Source organism: Nanorana parkeri, unplaced genomic scaffold (genome assembly GCF_000935625.1).
Source record: "Nanorana parkeri isolate BGI_ZX_2015 unplaced genomic scaffold, ASM93562v1 scaffold1545, whole genome shotgun sequence".
Lineage (NCBI taxonomy): Eukaryota > Metazoa > Chordata > Amphibia > Anura > Dicroglossidae > Nanorana > Nanorana parkeri.
The window spans coordinates 216,413-236,940 of record NW_017307813.1 but is presented as its reverse complement, the minus strand read 5'-3'; the positions used below and the strand labels follow the sequence as shown (position 1 = coordinate 236,940).

Genomic DNA, 20,528 nt, shown 5'->3' with positions numbered 1-20,528 from the left:
CGCCAGACGGCAGGAGAGACTGCTGTAATTGCATTCCCCACACTACCCTCCATACCTGCACTGCCGCCCCATGTCTCCTCTTCCCCGGCCCGTTCTGTTCCTCCTCTGCCCTGCCCCGTTCCGCCTCTGCCCACGCTCCCGTGCCTCCTCTGCAGCTACAGGCTGGGAGCCATACCCAGCTTGCTATTGGATATTTTAAAATGCAATAGCCAATAGCAGGCTGGCTATTGCACCCGCCCACTGCTTGCTATCAATTAGCAGAGGAGAGTCCTTCCCAGTTCTGACTTCTGTGTTTTTCAGTGATCTTGAACAGACTGTCAGTATTATTATACATTAGGACACAAATATCTGTCATTATAGAATATTACATTTAAACACTTTAATAACCAATACTAGTTATGAGAATCGTTTTTCTTTTAGTGTCTTGCCAGATAAAATATAACCCAGTCATGTTCTTTCCTAACTGCACGTTCAATTTGAGGTAGTTATCTGCTAACTGCTCTGTAAGTAGACTACGTTTTGATTGATGTACCTCCATATATCGCAGTTCATTTTCCAAAAACAGATCATTATTAAAGATGAGCCAGTTCTTTGTTTTTACGGCACTTTCCATATCAAAGACCCCAGTGGCTATTATCAGTGATTTTATTAAGATGATATTTAAGTTGTTTGTTGTAGTCATTAATATAGAGCTGTCAAGATTCTGCAAAATGTAACACAGTACATGCACATGAGTTTTGCCCCTGAAGATGTCTGGCGTTTAACCGTCATGCAGATGCACACATACTGGAGCCAGTTATGAAGCAGAAATACCCACTAGTAAATGTCTGAAACTTGAGCTCCTAGAGCAGTGGTTCTCAACCTTTCTAGGGCTGGGACCCCTTGGTCACATTTGTCAAGTTGTGGTGACCCCCCAACCGTAAAATGTAGGGGTGCACCAATACTAGTATCTGTGTGGGCTCTCAGGTGGCTAGTGGGACTCTCTGGTGGCGTCCAGTGCAGGCTCTGTAGTGCCTAGTTGTGGGCTCTATAGTGATCGAGCATTCACCTCCCCTAACTCCTGCCTGCTCCCCTCTCTCTGATCCTCTCCGGCCGCTGCAGCGCCACCTAGGAGAACTGCCACTGCCACCCCAGGAGGAGGCTGAGGAGCCTCTTGCATAGAGCAGCACAAGGCACGTGGGGACCCCCTCAACTGTGGGTTGCGACCCACTTTTGCGTCCCGACCCACAGGTTGAGAACCACTGTCCTAGAGGAAATACCATTCAGTAATATAGAGAGCATAAACAGTCCATGCAAATAACGTCAACGTCGGGCTTTAAAACTAGGACCCAAGCAATGTCGTTCAAGAGTGCTGACCACATAGCTACCATGTTGCTCTAGTGTCACATAGAGTCCTCAACTAACTGATATATCCCCATCTTAGTGGCACATGGCTCATCATCCATGATTCTAACCCAATCAGACTAGTTTTATCACTTCTATCCCACAGTGGAAGGATCATCTCTCCACTATGATAGTCTGTCATGATCCAAATGAAAGGGTATTAAGAGCAAATAACGTCTATTATGACTTTTTTTTTCATATGATTTCCTTATCTGTGAGCATCATAAAGCAAAAGTGGTTGATATTGCAAAGCCAAAAATGCATATTCACAGGAGGAAATTCCATGCATATTTATCTGAATCATACAGTCATTATACAACTGTTTTGGTTGTTTAAGGCAGTGGTTCTCAACCGGTGTAACCACAGGACCCACATTTGTCCTTGGTCATTAAGTTGCGACCCAAGTTGAACTGCAATGGAATGCACGGCATGTGGTACCTCGCGTTCCGATGTGGGCGATAGAACTGTGGATGGGAGATGCATTTGGGAGGCCATTCAAATTAATGGCAATGCACTCCCACACCAGAATGTTCTTTGACGGAGCGCCATCCATACTGTATGTGCATCACCTGTAGAGGTGCCAGGAGCCAGAATGTGACATCACTCTGGTTCAGGCACCTCTACAGGACACGCAAGGGTGCTGTACAGAATGCACGTATGAATGGAGCTCCCTCACGGCCATAACCCCAGCCCACTCCACCTCAAGCTGACACTTGGGCAGCATATTTTGAATGGCTGCTCGGCGCGAGAACTGACAGTGCTTCACTAGGGGGAGGCTGAGGAGCATCTCGCCTAGAAAAGTGGAAGGCAAGCGGCGACCCACTGAACACAGGGTCACGACCCACCAGTTGAGAACCAAGGGTCTAAGGCACAAACTAGGCTGTATGTTCTTTGCAGGGTCATATATGACAATCTCTCTTCCAGTTGCTTGTTTCTTTTGTTTTTTTTTTTAGGGTGGCGTACACATTCTGTGAAAGTTGAGATAAACCTTTTATGATAAAAATATGGAAAGTGTCACTGATGAATTGTCATCTTGATCCTAGCTTCACTGTCGAGTCCTGACCTGGAACAAGCTTTGGATTTCTTTCACAATGACCGTTCCACAGTCTGCCTCTTTAGCAACCCAGATTCACCCTCTATTTGCTCGGTGATCCTTGTCCACAGGAAATTCAACATTTTTGAATTGTCTTTGAAGCAAAAGATAAAGGAAAATCACCCAGTGGAGATGCCTATTCACGTGACAACTCATTAAATTGGGAGTTCTGCTAACTATCTAATAGAGAGTATTTATGGGTATTTGGCTCATGCATGGAGATCCCAATATTATCAGATATCCTTGGCTTCTGTCAGATATGACTGCCACAGTCTGGTCACAGTGATGTACCCAGCAGTCACTCTTGCTGGAAATGTTAGCCAACCCATAGTTTTTTTTCTAACTATGAACTTTATTGTTCTAAAAACACAGAGAAAGTTGGTTTGTGGCAATGACCGGAAATGACGGAAAAATCGTCAACTGGAAAACAGACAACATTAAAAATATTTTTGCATTTGTCTGTGTTGTTGTTGAAAAGCACGTGGCTCACTCTACTCCCACACATGTGACAGTGCTGCTGCTTGGTGATTGGCCAAGATCTGTCACATGGAGGTGGGTATAGAGTCCTCAGCCTTATCTAACTTCTGAATTGAACATCCTGAAGCTTACACAGTGCTTTCTTGCTCCCAAAGAATGAATGGAGCGTCGGGTATCAAAAGGAAGGTGAGTATATGCTGCTGGGGAATGGGACATTGAACCAGTAAACCTGCTACTTTGCCGTACTGTTTTTGGTTTAAGGTTTTACTTTTTTTTGTGTGTGCATTCTTTCCTTAAAATGTAATATTTTGAATGTATCATTTTTAGCTCTTGAATAGTCACTTTGTTCTCTTTGAAAAACAGAACTGGAAATGTTTTTTCCAGATGTGTTTATATGTCTGCAAGATTAACTCTTTAGAACAGTTGCCTAAGCAGAAAACAAATCCAGAACATAGCGATAATAATTATTAAGTGGCAGATTACCTGATACAAGATTTATCATTTTAGCTATTGTACAGGTAAGCAGTAAGTGATTGTTAATAAAGAGTATCTCCCTTTTTCTCTTGCAGCTCGAAAGGTTTACAAGTATAAGAATTAAGAAGGAGAAGGAAAAGCCGACTGTGTCACATAGGTATTCTGCCAACTACACTGACAATCCACTGCAGACGTTGCAGGAACTCGGTGATGAAACTGTACTGGAGTTGTTTGAACAGATGCTGGTAGGTTTTACACCCACATAAGGGCCATTCTGTACTCTGACTACTGCTCTGGTTGTAAAGACAAAAGCTCATGACACTATTATTTACCTGCTTTAGCCAAGTGCAATAAAGAAAAGGCTTATAAAAAGGGTTTTTCACACTAGTCCAAGTTTTTGGCAAGTCCTAGGATGGCAAAAACGTAATGGTTTCTGATAGATGCTACCTACCTATTACCTTATTGCATTTCTTTCTTATGTAATTCATATACTGTAGCCCTGATGAAACAAAGAAAAGCATTTTAAATATAATGCTGTTTGATAAGCAAGCTTTATGAAACTGTGAGCTTATGATGGTCTATGATCTTGGAGGTGGCACTGTAAAAAATTTCCTGTGGGGCTTACCAAAATTGATGGCTGCTCACCTCACAAAATTCAGCTGACAGGCAACCCATTCTGGGATTACATAATTACCATTTCCCATAATCACCTGTCCAGAATTATCTTGCATCATTGCCAACATACAAAGCCCCGATGAAGAGGGATCTGTGAGCCCCCCAAAAATGTTGGAATTTTACCTTTACATTGCGATTAATTAAAGCCCCATTGTCAACTGAATTAATCCATATGGCACTCTCATTTTTCTAGTTCTCTACAAACATTTCTGGTAGTCCCTGGGATACCCTTGTTGACCCTCCTCAACCAATCAAGTGTTCCAGCACTCCTGCAATACACTTGCTGTACCTCACAAAAATGTCAGTGTTATTGGACAGTTGGCCCAGTATTGTAAAGCTGTGATCTCCAACCAGTGACTTGGGTTACCTTTCCTGTTTAGCATCTTTTGGGGCCTGTATATAAAATTCTACACAGAAGTGGTGAGCTTGCTCATGGCAACCAGTCGGGTTTCATATTTCTTTTTCTCTGGTAAAATAAATCAAGACCTATGATTGCTTGATAGGCAGTTCACTTTTATAGAGATTGTTTTATTTATTTTTGTTTGGTTTTAACACCACAGGCATGATACATTTTCCATAACCATTTATTTCAGGAAATGCTTGCCTTATCTAACTCATTTTTTGGTGCTGCTACCAGCCATAAGCTGTACATGCTGATTTCTAAGTGAAAAAATACATTTACCATTTTTAAATCCTTGTCTGATACCACTCTTAAGATGTAACCCCAGCCAGCCAATTTTGAGTGGAGTGGGTGTAAGCACCTTTCTCATTTTATTGCTATCGGAGGCCTTGTTTTAGAGATTTGGCCTGGAATCAATGTTGTCAGGCATTGACAAATTAATGTATTCATAGACAAGAAGTGAGCGAAAAGCTACAACAGAGATACAGACAACAGTAATGAGCTAATGGGAGTTCTAGTGTTCCCCTACTCTGCTTAAAACTAGAGATTGTTTTAATTGCCATTTGTGTCCCTCTTGGAAATTTTTTGTCCTCCCTGTCTTGGTGACATTGTCTCCAGGACAGGAAGTGAGGGAAAATCTCCCCATTAATGTTGCCTGGTTGCTGCAACCTGGGTATAAAAGATAAAAAAAAAACAGCTTTATATCCACTTCAAATTCTGTACCAACAATCCCTTGTATGTATTTCCAGCAAATAAAGGCTTGTCCAATGGAATTGTAGAGCTATAGTTTATTAGGATGGTGAGGGTCCACTTTTATATGGAAATCCTAGGGGAAAACATCATGCCGTGTGGGAGGAAGCTGAAGCTTGGGCATCATTGGACCTTCTAAAAGGACAATGATCCCAAGCATAACTCAAATTCCACCCATGTTTGGTTGCAGAAGAAGTCCTGGAAGATTCTACATTGGCACAATAGGACAAGGACAAAATCTTACCCGGAAACCGTGAAAATACTTTACAATGTTCAGATACTTCTCGTGATTTCTTAGTGTTTTTTCTGTTCCCAATTGTAGAATGACATGAACCTTAATGAGGAAAAGCAACAGCCTTTACGAGCAAAGGACATGATGATAAAAAGAGAGATGGTATCCCAGTATCTACATACGTCCAAAGCTGTGAGTATTATTTACCTTTAACTTCTCTGTCCCCCTGCAATGTGTTCACTTGTTCCCTTGTTCCAGCATTATGTTGTTCTTTTTCTTAGCCCCGTGAAGTCTTCACGGAGGCTCAAAAGACCCTACACCCACTGGAGCCTGAAGGAAGTATCTACGGACAAGAAGTGCGGTAGCCATTCATTTTAACAGATTTGCTGCTGTGGAGGATATATATATGTTGGTGCTGGCTGGAGAGTTACCGAATACAGCGCACTAGTTCCCACTCCTGATCTTCGGCTATGGAGATAGTGGTGATGTGACAGTAGAGAGACTGGTCACCCTGCTCATACAAGGCAGGCAGCAGTGATTGGTCTCTTCCACTGGAAATACAGACCTTGTATTACAGTTCACATTTCTATGGATGCTACTTAACACAGGAAAACCTGCGAATGCAGAAAATAATATATCTTTAAAGGCTCAGCAAGTACAGAAAATACCTATTGATCCACCTGAAAGTCACTCGGCTTCTGCAGGAGCACGTTTTGTTCTGGGAAATGCGATTGATCCAGATCTAGGTATCAATTAATTACAGAGTTATACCCTTAACCCGAATCCACACTTTACCTTGGGGGAAAAAATTGACCGTGAAGGGACAAAACATCCAGAACTCATTTTGGAACAACCTTTAGATCGTGAAAAACATGATTAATATACCTTAATATTAATGGCATCTGATGGGGGCCAACCTAAGAGAACTGGAACTGCTGTTATTAAAATTGAGGTACAGGATGTTAATGATAACTATCCAATATTCAGCCAAGACACGTACCGAATCAGCTTAAGAGAAGATACGCCTATCGGTTCTGTAGATCTTTATCTAAACGCCAGCGATAAAGATGATGGTTCCAATGCAGAAATCACTTATTCCTTTTAGTCACATTCCAGAAAATGCACGTCAGACCTTTACTATGGATTCTCAAACAGGAGTCATAAGAACAATTATACAATTATAGTGGTGTATAACTCCTAGAGAAACAGAATCATGAAACATCAGAAATAAGCGAGAAATAAGCATTGGCACTGTAGAAGACCACGGAACACACATAAGAGTGTACACTTGGGAGGAATCGCTGGATGGGTGGAGGGGGATCTGATAATCGCAATGTTGTTGATGGGTTTAGGGAATGCCAGAGGATGTCTAGCGCACCAAGGGTGGCGTCAAGTTTGGCTTTGAGGAACCATAGGGAGTATTGGAAGGTGGACATAATGTCTCATAATTGATGTGTAGGAAGTTCAGATGTCAAATATCGGGACCAAGTGCATTGCAGATTAAATTACGTATCCAGTTTGTCTAGTAGCATGAGTCTATGAATTGCAGAGCTGAATGTACTGAAGGAGTGCGGGGTGGGGGGACAACCAATCAGTCAAAATGGCTTTCTTCACGCTCAATATTCCTCCACTTTTATCCCAGGTAGTTAGATACTGACTTGGCTTGTTGTTCTTTCTGTTGGTGCGACAGTATGTTTACTATGTATAAGACCTAAGTGTGTCCTTTCTTTATGTTTAGATTACAGTTGTGAATAATATCTGTAATATGTGGATTGTAAATGCAAATCCTACAAAGGATGTGCGATCCTACATCACCTTTTCTGTGCATTGCAGCAGACTTATACACCTTGTTTATGTCTTGTATCACAGGGAATGAATAAGAAGGAAAGCACGAGGTCAGCACAAATGTATATTCAGGAGTTGAAATCTGGACTTGGTGATGCAAATCTTCTGGCCTGTTTAGAATCTCTGAGAGTGTCCCTCAATAACAATCCTGTCAGGTAAGCAGTGGTGGAATGAAGATGTTGAATTTCTTAGATTTCTCAAATTAAATCCGCATAGGTAGGTGTTAATTTTGTGAAGCAGGCCAGGGAATTCATAAAGATTGTCATAGACGCTCATTAGAGATGTGTCTAGAATCCTTGTGACAAATGGCACATCTTGGGAGAGATTCGTGTACATGTCGGTAAGGTGTACATGAATCTGTTGTCACTTAAGAGAACAATCCCAAACCTACTTACTCCTATATGAAATAGGTCTTTAGCACCTTATTAATGATATGGTGGCATTGTGTGACAGCCACAGCATTTAAAAACGAGCTGAATTTGTCACACGTGTTGGAAACGATAACAAGACTGTCTCAAGGCTTTCATGAATTTGATGCCGGACTTTGTCATATGGACATACCACTATAGAAGTGTCACCGCTGCTTTATTGAATCTGCCTCACTGTCATTGTACACAGGGCCTCTTCTTTAAAAAGTTATGAGATCAGGTTGGACACCTGCAGCCTCCCAAACCTCAGCTGTCCGCCTCAGCTCATAGGAATGTTCCCGTCATCTAATTAAACAGCGCAGTGCCCAATACCGTGAAACACCTTGGCATAAGTGAAGAAAAGAGAGAAACTTGCCTTAGCACAACACTCTTTATTTGAAGTGAATATTAAAAATTTACACTCACAGTGAAAATGGAGTTAGAGCTAACTTTTTAAAGCGTTCCTAAGAAAGTGGGTAGGTTGTATTTTATAGGACATTGTTATGAGATCTCATTACCTATATTATCAGTTCTGCCTCTTGTCCCAGCCATTACTAGGGTCTCACTTTTGCTGCTGGTCTTTTCACCTATTTACTTTACACAAGAAATATGTAATCGCCCTAATGGCTAGGACCAGGCCTAGAACTGGGTATTTGAGCACACAGACCTTGCCACTAGTGTCCATGACAATCTAGTTGATACAGAGTCTGAAATATCATATCATATCACTTGACCCTTTTAGGTAAACCTTTCCTGAGATAAACTTGGGTGCGGCTATTGCTGACCTTTAAAAATGTTAGTTTCCTGGCTTTTATTATGACCACTGGCTTCTATACCTTCTGAGTCACTGACCAGCAACAACTGTGCAGATAGAAAGTCAAAGAGTAAAGTAAGAGTTCAGAATCTCCATCTTTGCCCTTGGTCAGTGATGCAAACATTTGAAGCCAGGAAAACAGCACAGCTGTCAGCAGCCAGCATTTGCCGCATGAGACATGTGCAGTGCCATCCTCCATATTTTGGTCAGGAAAGATTTAATTTAAAGATATCGCTAATATGCTTACATTTTCATATACAGGCAATCCCCCAGTTACGAACATCCGAGTTACGTACGACTCGTTCTTACAAACGGAGGTCCAAGTTGTAAGGCTACTGTGCTTGTGCTGACTTTCGTAGTACTTTACCCTCCTGTACATTACAGGAAGTTGTTAGATGTGCAAACGAGGAGTGCATGCCTCCTCTTCAGAGTCTGGTACTATACATTACAAGAAGTTGTACAAACATCTGTCCAAGTTGCATTTAAAGTAGAACTCCATGCAAATGTTTTTTGTTTTTTTAGTGTGGTGTGGGATTGGAGCCACTGAGGTTTTAATTGCTGTCTGTATCCTCATTAGAAAGATTTAATCTCACTTCCTGCCCTTGAGGCAACAGGAAGTGAGAGGAAATCTACCCCTAGGAAGGGAAATTCACTCCTGTAAGAGTTATCATGGGAAAAAGGTGTCTCCAGTGAAGCTTTATCATCAATCCTTGTTTCTACGACAACCCAAAATCTTTAAAATCCAATTGTCACAGGGACAGAAAGTGAGGTGAAATCTTCTGAACAGGGGCACAGACCGCAAAACAAAATTTTTTTTTTCCAGTGTTGTCATATTCATTTTGGTAAACATGTCACCACTTAGGCATTCCTCTAACCCTAACTAATGTTGTGACCTAATTAATAGTGCTGATTTATCTATTTAACTTTTTACTTTTTTCCTCCTAGCTGGGTACAGAATTTTGGTGCAGAAGGTCTTTCGTGTCTATTGGAGATCCTGAAAAGACTACAAGAAGATCAGTTGGTGTAAGTATGGGCATCTGGATGGCTTCAAGCTCTCATGTGCTACAGTCCTCTAACTGCTAATCAACCCAGTCGCTGTAAAGTAAAATTAGTTGATGGGGCTATTGACAATGTAAGGTCAATCTCCCGACTTGATTGTTATTTTCTTATATATCAAACAGCTAGGTCGGTAAACTTGATTGTACAATTTCCACATCCACCATATTATGTGGATATCCTAATCATCCTCTGGCTTCAATGTTCTCTGAGCCACTGACTCAAAACAAGTATGCAAATCAGGTGTTGCCGAGTTCCGAGGTTGCCTCCCCCTGGCCTAAAACTAAACAAAAAACTGGGTTCCTTTTATTTTAAACATTGATTTGCAGCCTTTTTCTGGAAGAGGTGTTGGTGAAATGTAGGGAACACAATTGCACCTGGTGTTGGGAGAAACTGCAGGACAGTAATGACAAAGGTCCTACAGAAACGAATGAAGAGGTTGGCTTTCATGTACTACCCAGCACTAGAAATCAGCACCTGATCTCCACACTGTCCGAATGTCATAATGTTAACACTAATACTAATAATGCTAACTAGTATTCAGGAGAGTTTAAAGTTTATGTCCACTTTTGCGGTACAATTTTGCAGTACAATGCAGGAAAACATAACTTCCCACAGCCCCATCCATCCCCCTACTTAACAATACATAGGGGGGAAACTAGGTACAATTTTTAAGCTGGCAAAGAGCACTGAAAAATAGAGGCAGGAACTTGTAATAATTTTTTTTTAAGTTATGCTATGTGAAGGGGAACATTTAACAAATAAAGAAGGTACTGTCCTAATTTGGCTGCAAGAGTGGAAATACACTTTAAATGATTTTTTTTTGCTTTAGTTCTTTTCTTTTGAGTCACAGGAGGACATTTACTAATGTATTCCTGTGACCCGCAGTCTGTATATAGTGGGCTACTACCCACTATATGCTGACAGTGCAGAGCCACACTGCGGCTGGGAAGAATACTAACAATACCTTCAGAGAGGAGTGGAGGGAATCCCTGTGGGGAGCGGTGACTGCCAGTCTGCAGGGAGAAGACGGTAAGCTGAGCGATCAACGGTTTGTGATCACTCAGCTTTCAATCTATAGAGCTAATGCGTGACAGCTGCAGTGTTACACGCCGGCTGTAAGTATTGGGAAGTATTGAGTACATTTTATTCTCCCAATATTTCTCCTTTTAAGAATGACTGACTTGAATTTCTTTTCAGATTGTTTAGCCCAGCGTTTATAACCTTTAATTAATCCCTTGTGCTTTTACATTTTACTATAAAAATATGTCCTCAGGTCTGCTTTATATGTGAACTGTTAATTGCTAAAACTCTAAACAAATATCTTGAGTTTACTTTGCAACAAGAAATCGGCTCTGAACTTAATTTAGCTGCTCAGTTTTGTTCAGGGATTTTCTTATTAAAATTAGAATTGGCTGTAACCTTTGTTTTATTACTCATTATAGGCCTCGTGACTCTAAAAGTGAGCATGAAATCATCAGATGTTTAAAGGCTTTCATGAACAATAATGTAAGTATGATTAAAGGCACCATGTATCACATTTACTTTCTGTCGTACAGTTTGATTTGTTGACTAGCTGTTAATTGTCAGAAGTTGTCATCTACCTAATACTTTTAAATTTTGGATTCTAAGGCAGCCCACAGAACAATGTTGTGTAAGTGATTAGAGCACACCTTGCACTGTTTTAGAGTAGGCAAAATGGATAGAGCTCACTGCATGTGGGTTATCGCACATTGTGGCAATGCCTTGCCGCAATCTCAGGGAAAGGATGAGATGATGCGCATGGCCACATGTCCTAGTCACATGGAAGTAAAAGGAGATCTAGTAACCTGGCCTTAATAAAAATGGCCACTGTCAGAAGACTGGGAAAGAAAAGAATACGGTATGCAAGTAATACAAAGCCGGCAATTATTTATAAGTATTGGTTTGTAGATTCTCATTACTAGACATTTCCAGAGATGTCTTTGTTGTCATTTCAAAGATATGGGTAAAGTTCCTCTTTAAATAGTTATATGAAGGCACTTGAACTTAAGCTGATGATACAGCCAAAATTAAAGCGGCATGTGTCACCGTTGGGGTCAATTTTTCAATGGACTTTTGTCCAAGTTACCTTTCCAAAACAATCTTTGCCGAACGAACAGTAATTGAGCTGTTTTTGGTATTCTGGCATTAGCACACCCGCCCAGTCAGAGTGCATTAGCTCTGCAGGGAGAGGGGATTCCTCCATCCTAGCTGTTTAACAAGGATTGGGAATCAATTGTTTTTATTTCTTATTAGCTCCTCAGTGAGAAAAAGTGTATGGCCAGTTACAATCCTGTACCTTTCAGACTGACCGAATGCTTATCTTTAACACGTATCAATACAGTCAGTAGATCCAGAGATAGAGATGGCTGCATATATATGCCAATGTTGTTTTTTCCTGTAAAGGTCTAGCCTGGTCCTGCCTCCTCCACCCCCAGAGCTTCTCATTGCATCAAAGATGCACCCATCCTTTTGAAGGACCAATAGTAGGGTTGGGGAGGCAAAAGTTGAGCTGCATGCATGTCTGGATCTACTGATAAATATAACATGAGACTTTCTCTAAAGAGAACTGCTGCCTCTGCTTTTTCTACACTCTATTTTGACATGCCTGGGCCCTAATTAATAGTATGCATCAAAAATAAAAGGAAGAAGACCAGTCAAGTCTGAGGTCTCTTTTTGAATTGAGGTAGGACTCCTCTGTAGTGGTTTTCTCTCATGAACTATGCTTGTGGATGTAGAATATGTTTTAAGGATATACAAAACAATGAAAATGGACTTCATATCATGTGGTGCGATTAGTTCAGATGAATTATCTGAATGATTTCTGTCAGAAATATGTTGAATATACAGTTGTATTTTTATGTGCCCTTAACTAAGAATGGATATTATGGTGACATTTTTGGAAGCAGCAGGCAGATATACAGGTGAAACTCGAATAATTAGAATATCGTGCAAAGTTCATTTATTTCACTAATGCAACTTAAAAGGTGAAACTAATATATGAGATAGACTCATTACATGCAAAGCAAGATAATTCAAGCCGTGATTTGTCATAATTGTGATGATTATGGCTTACAGCTCATGAAAACCCCAAGAACCCCAAATCCACGATCTCAAAAAAGTAGATTATTGCATGCAATCAATAAAACAAGGATTGTACATCGAACAATATCGGACCTCTGAAAAGTACAAGCATGTATATGTACTCAGTACTTGGTTTGGGCCCCTTTTGCAGCACTTACTGCAATTACTTTTGCACGATATTCTAATTATTCGAGTTTCACCTGTACTGTATGTAGAGAATGGTAGTATAGAGTAATCTGTGTAATGAACAGTTTATGGACCACTGTATTTTAGGTAAAGGGTACTATGCACCTGAAGCAAAAATCACAAACTGTTAGTGATAACCGTGTGTGATTTTACAAAGTTATGTAAATTAGATATTTATATGTAAAGATTAGATCAGATATACCCTCCTGCACATCTGCTACCAATGAACTATAAACCCCATCATAGTCCTCCAGCCACTGTCTGCTAAAGCATGGTTAAACTAGTTTCTGAACAGGTGAAGAACAGCAGGGCACGCATAGCACTTTAAGAAGTAGATGGCGAAGTATTACATCTTAGAACTGTAACAATAATATTGGCAATCAAGTTCTTCACACAGAAGCATAATAAGATAACTTGGGGTGATTTACATAGTCAAGTCCATGTCATTAAAAGAGAACTATGGGCCAACCCTTTTTGGCTATAGTTCTCTTCAGGGTTTACAGGAAGATATATACTAATGTCCTCCAGCGACCCAAAACTCAGTATATAGCGGGCTATTGCCTGCTATATGCTGAGAGCGCCGCACCGCAGCCGGGACGGATGCCAACAATACTGTCGAGATCCACCCTGCTGGCTGAGTGACAGGGCTCAGCCTATCTAGTGCCAGAGCCAGCTGTGCCCGCCCCCTCCCCCATCCATCCCTTCAGTCGGCGCTGGAGAATTGGAGAGGGGAGGCAGGAATCCCTGCGGGGAGCTGTGACTGTCAGTCGCCACTCTGCAGGAACTCGGCGATCAGTAGTTTTGCATTCCCGATCAATAGTGCCGACCTGTGACAGCTTCAGTGTCATAGGTCGGCTTAAATGATGGGGAGTTTTTCACTCGCCCCATAATTTTCCTTTAAGCTGGATGAGCTACTTGAACTGTGCTTGTTGTTTTATCTCATTGCTATTTTTGCATCAATTTAATTATTATTCATGAATGTCACATAGGTGTATAATAGCTATTTTTTCACATGACAGTTATTTAACCACTGAAAGCCTTCTGGTTAATCTATTTTAGTCTATGATTTTGTTTATGTCCAGCTGGAGTGAATGTATGTGTTGTTCTTAACAGAACACGCTTTCATTGAACTCCACAATTGCCAGTCGGATGGTAGCAGTATTTCAGCAGGCAAAATCCTTGTGATAAACTTTGCAAACAGTGTTTTGTTCAAAATACCACATACCATATGTCTATAATATAACATGGATGTGGTAAAGCCAGTGAACCTTATAATAAAACCTTTTGGTGACTTGAAATAATGCAATATTACACTTTTGTAAATTACCACATTTTTATTTAAATACTGTATGCCGTGTGTACTAGTGAATCGACCCATTGGTATATATTGTCCTGTGTAGTATATTGGTGTTTCATAATAGCTTTTTCTCATTTCCATTTATAGTTTGGAATAAAGACCGTGCTGGGGACAGATGATGGGATCAGGCTTCTGGCAAGAGCTGTGGACCCCTCAGTCCCTGCCATGATGATTGACGCTTTGAAGCTTCTCTCTGCTCTGTGCATTCTTCCGCAGCCTGAGGACATGTAAGCTTATGGTTTAGAATTTGTTTTGTATCCCCCTTTTAACACTAGATGGTGCAATAGGACAACCAATGTCTTTTCCTCTTGGCTTTCTAGACAGTACCATCAGCTTTCATTGCATTCAGTAGGGTCAATGTGATCCTAGTGATATGCTATTTAAATATGCAATGCAGCAGAAATGTCAACTTCAAGACTACATACCGTTTTAATTATGCTTCAGTGGAAGCTAGCTTACTGCATTTAATTAGGGCTGTTACAGAACCATTCATCTCTTTTGAATAATAATAATGGAAGTAATGTAAAACAAAAAGTTGTAAGGCAAAGGGCTTTAAACCTTTTCCACTCAGTATTCAGTTATCTTTAAAACATGATGGTAAGACACATTGGGTATGGGAAAGGTGAAGTCTAATACAGTTGTTATTTTAAAGAATGTTAATTATATTTAACTTGGGAAGCTAACTGCCACATCTGGTTTAGAGGCTACAGGTTGGAACTATTGGTTCAAAGGAGCCAAAGCACAGACTTATTAGTAGTAGATTATGTTACGTTATGCCTATTTTGCCAATATTCAGCTTGAATATACCAGTCATAGATAATTACTCATGAATATTGAACAGGTAGGGTAGTAAATGCAATCTTTGTATGGCCATGGCTGAGGTTAACTGTCTGATCAATTGTTGGCACTGGTATTGAGTAAATTAACCTGTCAAGTTTAGCCTTAGGTATGCATGGCCTAGTATTAGGGCTGCAACAACTAATCGACATAATTGATTATAATCGATTATTGAAAAAGTTGTCAACTTTTTCAATAATCGATTAATCGCCTTCCGATCAGTTGGCCCTGTTCACGGCTCCACACGCTGTGCGCCGCACCTCCTCCCCACCTCACGCTCGCCGCTGCCAGACTCGCTCGCATCCACACGCCGCACCTCCTCCCCGCCTCACATTTCCTGCCCATCCACGATCGGCACAGGGACGAAGGAGATGTAGTAAGGAGGAGCAGGTGTGGGGGGATGACAGCTGCTGATAGACAGGTCCGATCTCAGAAGCACGTTGCTGGAAGACTGCACTTTCCCACACATGGTGCTCTATAATGTATTGCTGGGATTTGTTGTACTCCTCTATAGCTGGTGATATTCTGCATTACGCTGTATAGTGGACTACAAGTCCCAGCAATAATACATTATACAGCGCAATGCAGAATACCACCAGCTGTAGAAGAGTACAACAAATCCCAGCAATAGTACATTATACAGTGGTACAATGCTAAATACCACCAGCTATAGAGGACTACAAAACCCAGCAATAGTACATTATACAGCGCAATGCAGAATGCCGCCAGCTATTATGTACTATTGCTGGGATTTGTTGTATTCCTCTATAGCTGGCGGTATTCTGCATTGCGCTGTATAATGTGCTTTTGCTGGGTTTTGTAGTCCTCTATAGCCGGTGCCATTCTGCATTCATTGCTGTATAATTTTACACTTTCCATTTCACTATATTGCACACCACACTATCTTTTTTTTTTTTTTTCTTCCACCGGTCCAAGCTTGCTCCTGTGATGGACTACAACCTCAATACAAACTAGTAGTCCATCACTGGAGCCATTTTGTAAACTTTTATTTTATAGTTTATCCGATTAACCGATTAATCGAACTTAATAATCGGCTAACTAATCGATTTTGAAAATAATCGTTAGCTGCAGCTCTACCTAGTATGGTAAAGCAGATTTATCCAAACCAGAGCCCATTACTGTGTCCTCTTTTAGACTCTGAGCAATGCTTAAAGCTGAACTGTGTGCGTAGAAAATATGTACAGAAATATGAAAGAACACTACATTTCACCAGGAAGCGGTGTGTTGTACATTTTGAGCTCTTTGGGTTATAGTTTTTACCCTACCCTATCTTTTGGATACAACAATGGCCCTCTATGTAAGAGTCCCTTATGTTAGGGACTTTCTCTCCATCTGCTTTCCTGGGTGATAGTAATGGACTGGGCTTTATCCTTCAAGCAGAAGCCCACTGTGTCTCTACTGATGTCAGGCTAGGACAGGCTAGGAAAGAGTGTTGTCCCTGTCCATGCAAAAGTTAAAACCTCAATTCACACTGTATAGTATTGTATTGTAGGTACCTCCCAGATACCTGCAAGTTGGATTGTTTTCTTCCATTGCATCTTCGGACACATAAATACTCAAGTGCTCTGCTTTACAAATAACTTGTTGATGCTAGCTCTTTCCACTAACCCCTGTCTACTGCACTTTGCTGAAATAAAGTGAAAAGGTCTTTATTCTTGTATGTAAGGAAGGGTCACTTTGAAGGAGCATTTCACTTTGAAACAAACTTATTGGTGTTGGCAACATATCTTACACACGCAATTTCATTGCTTCTTAACCACATAGTCAATTCCAGTGTGCTGTGCAAGAGGAATACGCTTCATTCATTAACATTATCTCGGGGACAAAGAATGGGAATCTCCCTAGTGGAGACAAGAGCAGCTATGAACCCTGAAGGAGTTCTAAAGGTGCCCATAAACCTTGCGATTTTCGTACGGCGGGCCCATCCTGCCCCGATTATGGTAAGGTTGGATCAGCAGTCATTAGAAGAAAGCACCTGGACGAATTGTGGTATTCGACCTCATGTATTTTCATCTGCGCATGTGCAGTGTAGATCTTACAAATTTTGACATACAGAAACTCCACCAACCTTTGGGAAATTCTAAGATCGACCGAAATTGTCTAAACTGCTGGTTAGTCAAAAGTCGATCGATTGTAGAGTATTTGAGGTTTGTACACTGCCCATCAACCTTACAAATATCAGACATAAACGCGATTGTATACGAAAATTGACCGATATTCGTACGGTGTATGGGCACCTTTACTCTTCCCTACTATGTCCAAAATTTTAAAAAAATGTTTTGGTTTTAGATGCTCTCTCTTTTTTTTTTTTTTTTTATATCTAAAATGAGGAAACGAAATGATAGGAATACTGGAAAGGAAGTATGCTCTTTGAAAATATGACTCCCCATTACACCACTTTTATTTGTACTATCTTTTTTTGTAATCCTCTCCTAAAAATTTTTGCCATTTCACCTCTGCATGTTTTTAAAGCAGTTGACGCAAAAGATTTTTTATGAAAAGTATGCAGTTTATTTTTAGCGGCATTTAAAAAAAAACTATTTTCCATGCTCTGTTTTTGTTAGATGTCTCATTTCACTTTGTGCTTTTAATACTGTGGCTCTTATCGACTGTTGTATTTTTCTTGTAATGATTGCTTTGCTTTTCAGGCATGAACGCGTCCTTGAAGCACTCACAGAAAGAGCAGAGACGGATGAGATGGAACGATTTAAACCTCTTCTGGATGGGCTAAAAAGCGGAACACATGTAGCACTTAAGGTATTATTGCATCTTCCTTTTGGGTTTTGTCTTTATTGCTTAATACCACACTTGAAGATAGAAATATTGCCTGTGCTTCTGTGCATGGAGATGGTGTTTTTATGTTTTTTTTTATATTATTAGGATACAAGTAAAAAATCAGAACAAGATGTTTCAAAAAGAAGTTTCACCCTAAAGTGTCCCTGAAATATAAAATTGTACAAACCATGATACATAGGCATGCGCAGGCACCAAAAAGTGCTGCTTCTTTCCCTTGGTCCCCCCCCAAACAAGACCCCAGCACTCATACACCCCACCCCCCTTTTCAATGGCACTTGCATTACAGTGTTGGATGGGGCGAAGGCGCGCCTCCCTGGAGATCAGATTGAATTTTCATAATATCTTTTCATTTTCATAATATCTTTTCATTTTCATAATACAAATCTTTAGTATATAATTGCTCCCCTAACCAACTGGTAGCTGATGTACATTTTAAAGCTTACTTGTTGACTTAAAATATACCAGTGGCAAGGCTATGGACATTCAAGGATTTACACATTGTGAAAGCTCAATTCTGTAAAATCACACACTTTTTTCAAGGATCTTCTGGCTGTCAACAGTCTTTTCGGTTCTCCTTTAGCTGCGACGTTGGGCAGTCATTGCTGCTGCACTTAACAGCGCTCACATATTGACATGTCAGTTTAGCGCAGTTGTAGAAAAGACCCAGGCTGACTTGAAGATGCGCATCCCCAGAGGGCATGTGCTTCACAGCTGCAAAAATTGAAAAAAGGGCCTCAGTCATGAAGGGGTTAAAAATTTGCTGTCATTAATACTGGAAAACTAATGACATCTGGCAGCTCTGGAAGATTTTTTTAGCTGGCGTTCCCCTCTAAAAAACAGTACATGAGCTTTAAACCTAAACTTAGCAGATGTAGTTTAAGTCACTATGGAGCAGCTTATCCACATAGCAGAGGCACTAAGTTGTCCATATTGTTCACTCATAGTTCAGCCCTCCCTCCCCAGGTGTTTCCATTGGATATTGGAAAACTGCTTGGGGGGTGGGCGGGTTGGCAGTGGCAGCTGAGCTTAACCTTAGCTGGGAATTTTGAAAATGAATTGCTTTGCAGTACCTGCAGCTACAGAGGTAATTGAGGGCTTGCATTAAAGCTAATTTACTACTTGTTAAGAATTTGTAAATACTATGCACCCCAGAGAATGTCCATTCTCTGGCTGCAGGTTCACTTTAAGTTTGCTAAAGAGAGACATTTTAACCAACCCTAATCATGGTGACCATTAACAACTCCATCCCTTCTTTGAGTGTTACTGTCCACTCAGGGGACAGGATCAAACTGTTCATGGCCACACTTCCTAAAACCTCTTTGCCTTTCTAGCATGTAGTCTCATTTCTGAGCTATTGTAAACCACCAGGAAAAATGTTTCCTATATTGTATTTATTTAGATGCCTTTCCCAAATACCAATGGAAACCTTTGTTGTATGAAATAATATAACATACAGCTTACACAAGCTAGTTTCACCATCCCCTCTGCACAACTTGGTGTGCCCCACTGGCTGTACCAGAAACTCGTAAGGGGCATCGAACAGACATGGTCATAGGATTTGTCACAATCGCAGGTGTTCTGACCCAAGATTAGTGGCTACCTGCGAAACCTACATCCTCTATCTGCAACACACTGTTAGGTCAGAATAGATATGCAAGCTATGCAATGCTATATATAAATATTTATTATAAACATACGCTATAGATTTAAAAGTGGCTACTTGTGAAATCTGCATCTTACGGGTGAAAAACCATCCATCCATCACATGTCCATTCTTTATTCCTTAGGTGAGCTGTATGCAGCTAATCAACGCCATGATTATCCAGGGAGATGAGCTGGATTTCCGTGTTCACATACGCAGTGAATTGATGCGTTCCGGACTCAGTAACTTGTTAAAGGTAAAGGAATGCTTTCAAGGTTTTCTCCATCTATTCGTTCTGGAATTTTAAATGGCAATGGTACATTTAGTAGTATGATAACAGATTTTACAGAATTATAGCAGTATGATAACAGATTCTATAAAATTATGGCATTTAAGTGTGCTTTGTGCATACTGAACGCAGATTGGTCTACTAGCCACTGGGCAAAGTCAGTCAAACTTTAGAAGGTATTGGTCCATAGTGATTCTCACTTCTACTTCACTAATTTGGCTCATGGTTATGTCCAGAGAAGTCGCAGTTAAAGAACAACTGCAGGCAGATAATGAAATACATAATTTAGTCCCATGGTGTATATCATATATTCTAAAATGCAGTTAGGATGACTCACTGGAAATGATCTTTACGTTCTCTTCATACAATCCTCTGAAGGTAATCTAAACCTGCAATAAGCCTGGGAATTATGAACAAATATGTAATGACATCTTCCCGGTGCTGAAACATGCATGTCAAAATAGCCAGGTAATGTAAATTTATAGGCAGCTGAAGTTTGACAATTACTGCAAACGTGTAAACTTACAGCCCCCCCCCCCCTCTCCCTCTTTTCTCCCACAAATGTTCCCTATTGGCCCATTACTTTGATTGCTAGACTCACTAACCATTAGGGAAGTGACAGGGGGTGGGTCAAGTTTGACTTTTATAGGAAAAGTTTTAGCTGCCTATATTGCTGGATTTTATTCTGA

At 40.6% G+C, this 20,528-nt stretch overlaps 1 protein-coding gene across 1 annotated transcript in view; it reads left to right on the top strand.

The window, feature by feature from the left end:
- The window catches only part of DIAPH1 (diaphanous related formin 1), a 261,743-nt gene that overhangs the window by 72,373 nt on the left and 168,842 nt on the right, over positions 1-20,528 (top strand). Inside the window, exons 3-10 of the mRNA XM_018570519.1 lie at positions 3,523-3,672; positions 5,575-5,676; positions 7,354-7,484; positions 9,496-9,567; positions 11,052-11,115; positions 14,342-14,481; positions 17,761-17,869; positions 19,696-19,806. Coding sequence (XP_018426021.1) covers positions 3,523-3,672; positions 5,575-5,676; positions 7,354-7,484; positions 9,496-9,567; positions 11,052-11,115; positions 14,342-14,481; positions 17,761-17,869; positions 19,696-19,806 — 879 coding nt within the window. The remainder of the gene's footprint in view (positions 1-3,522; positions 3,673-5,574; positions 5,677-7,353; positions 7,485-9,495; positions 9,568-11,051; positions 11,116-14,341; positions 14,482-17,760; positions 17,870-19,695; positions 19,807-20,528) is intronic.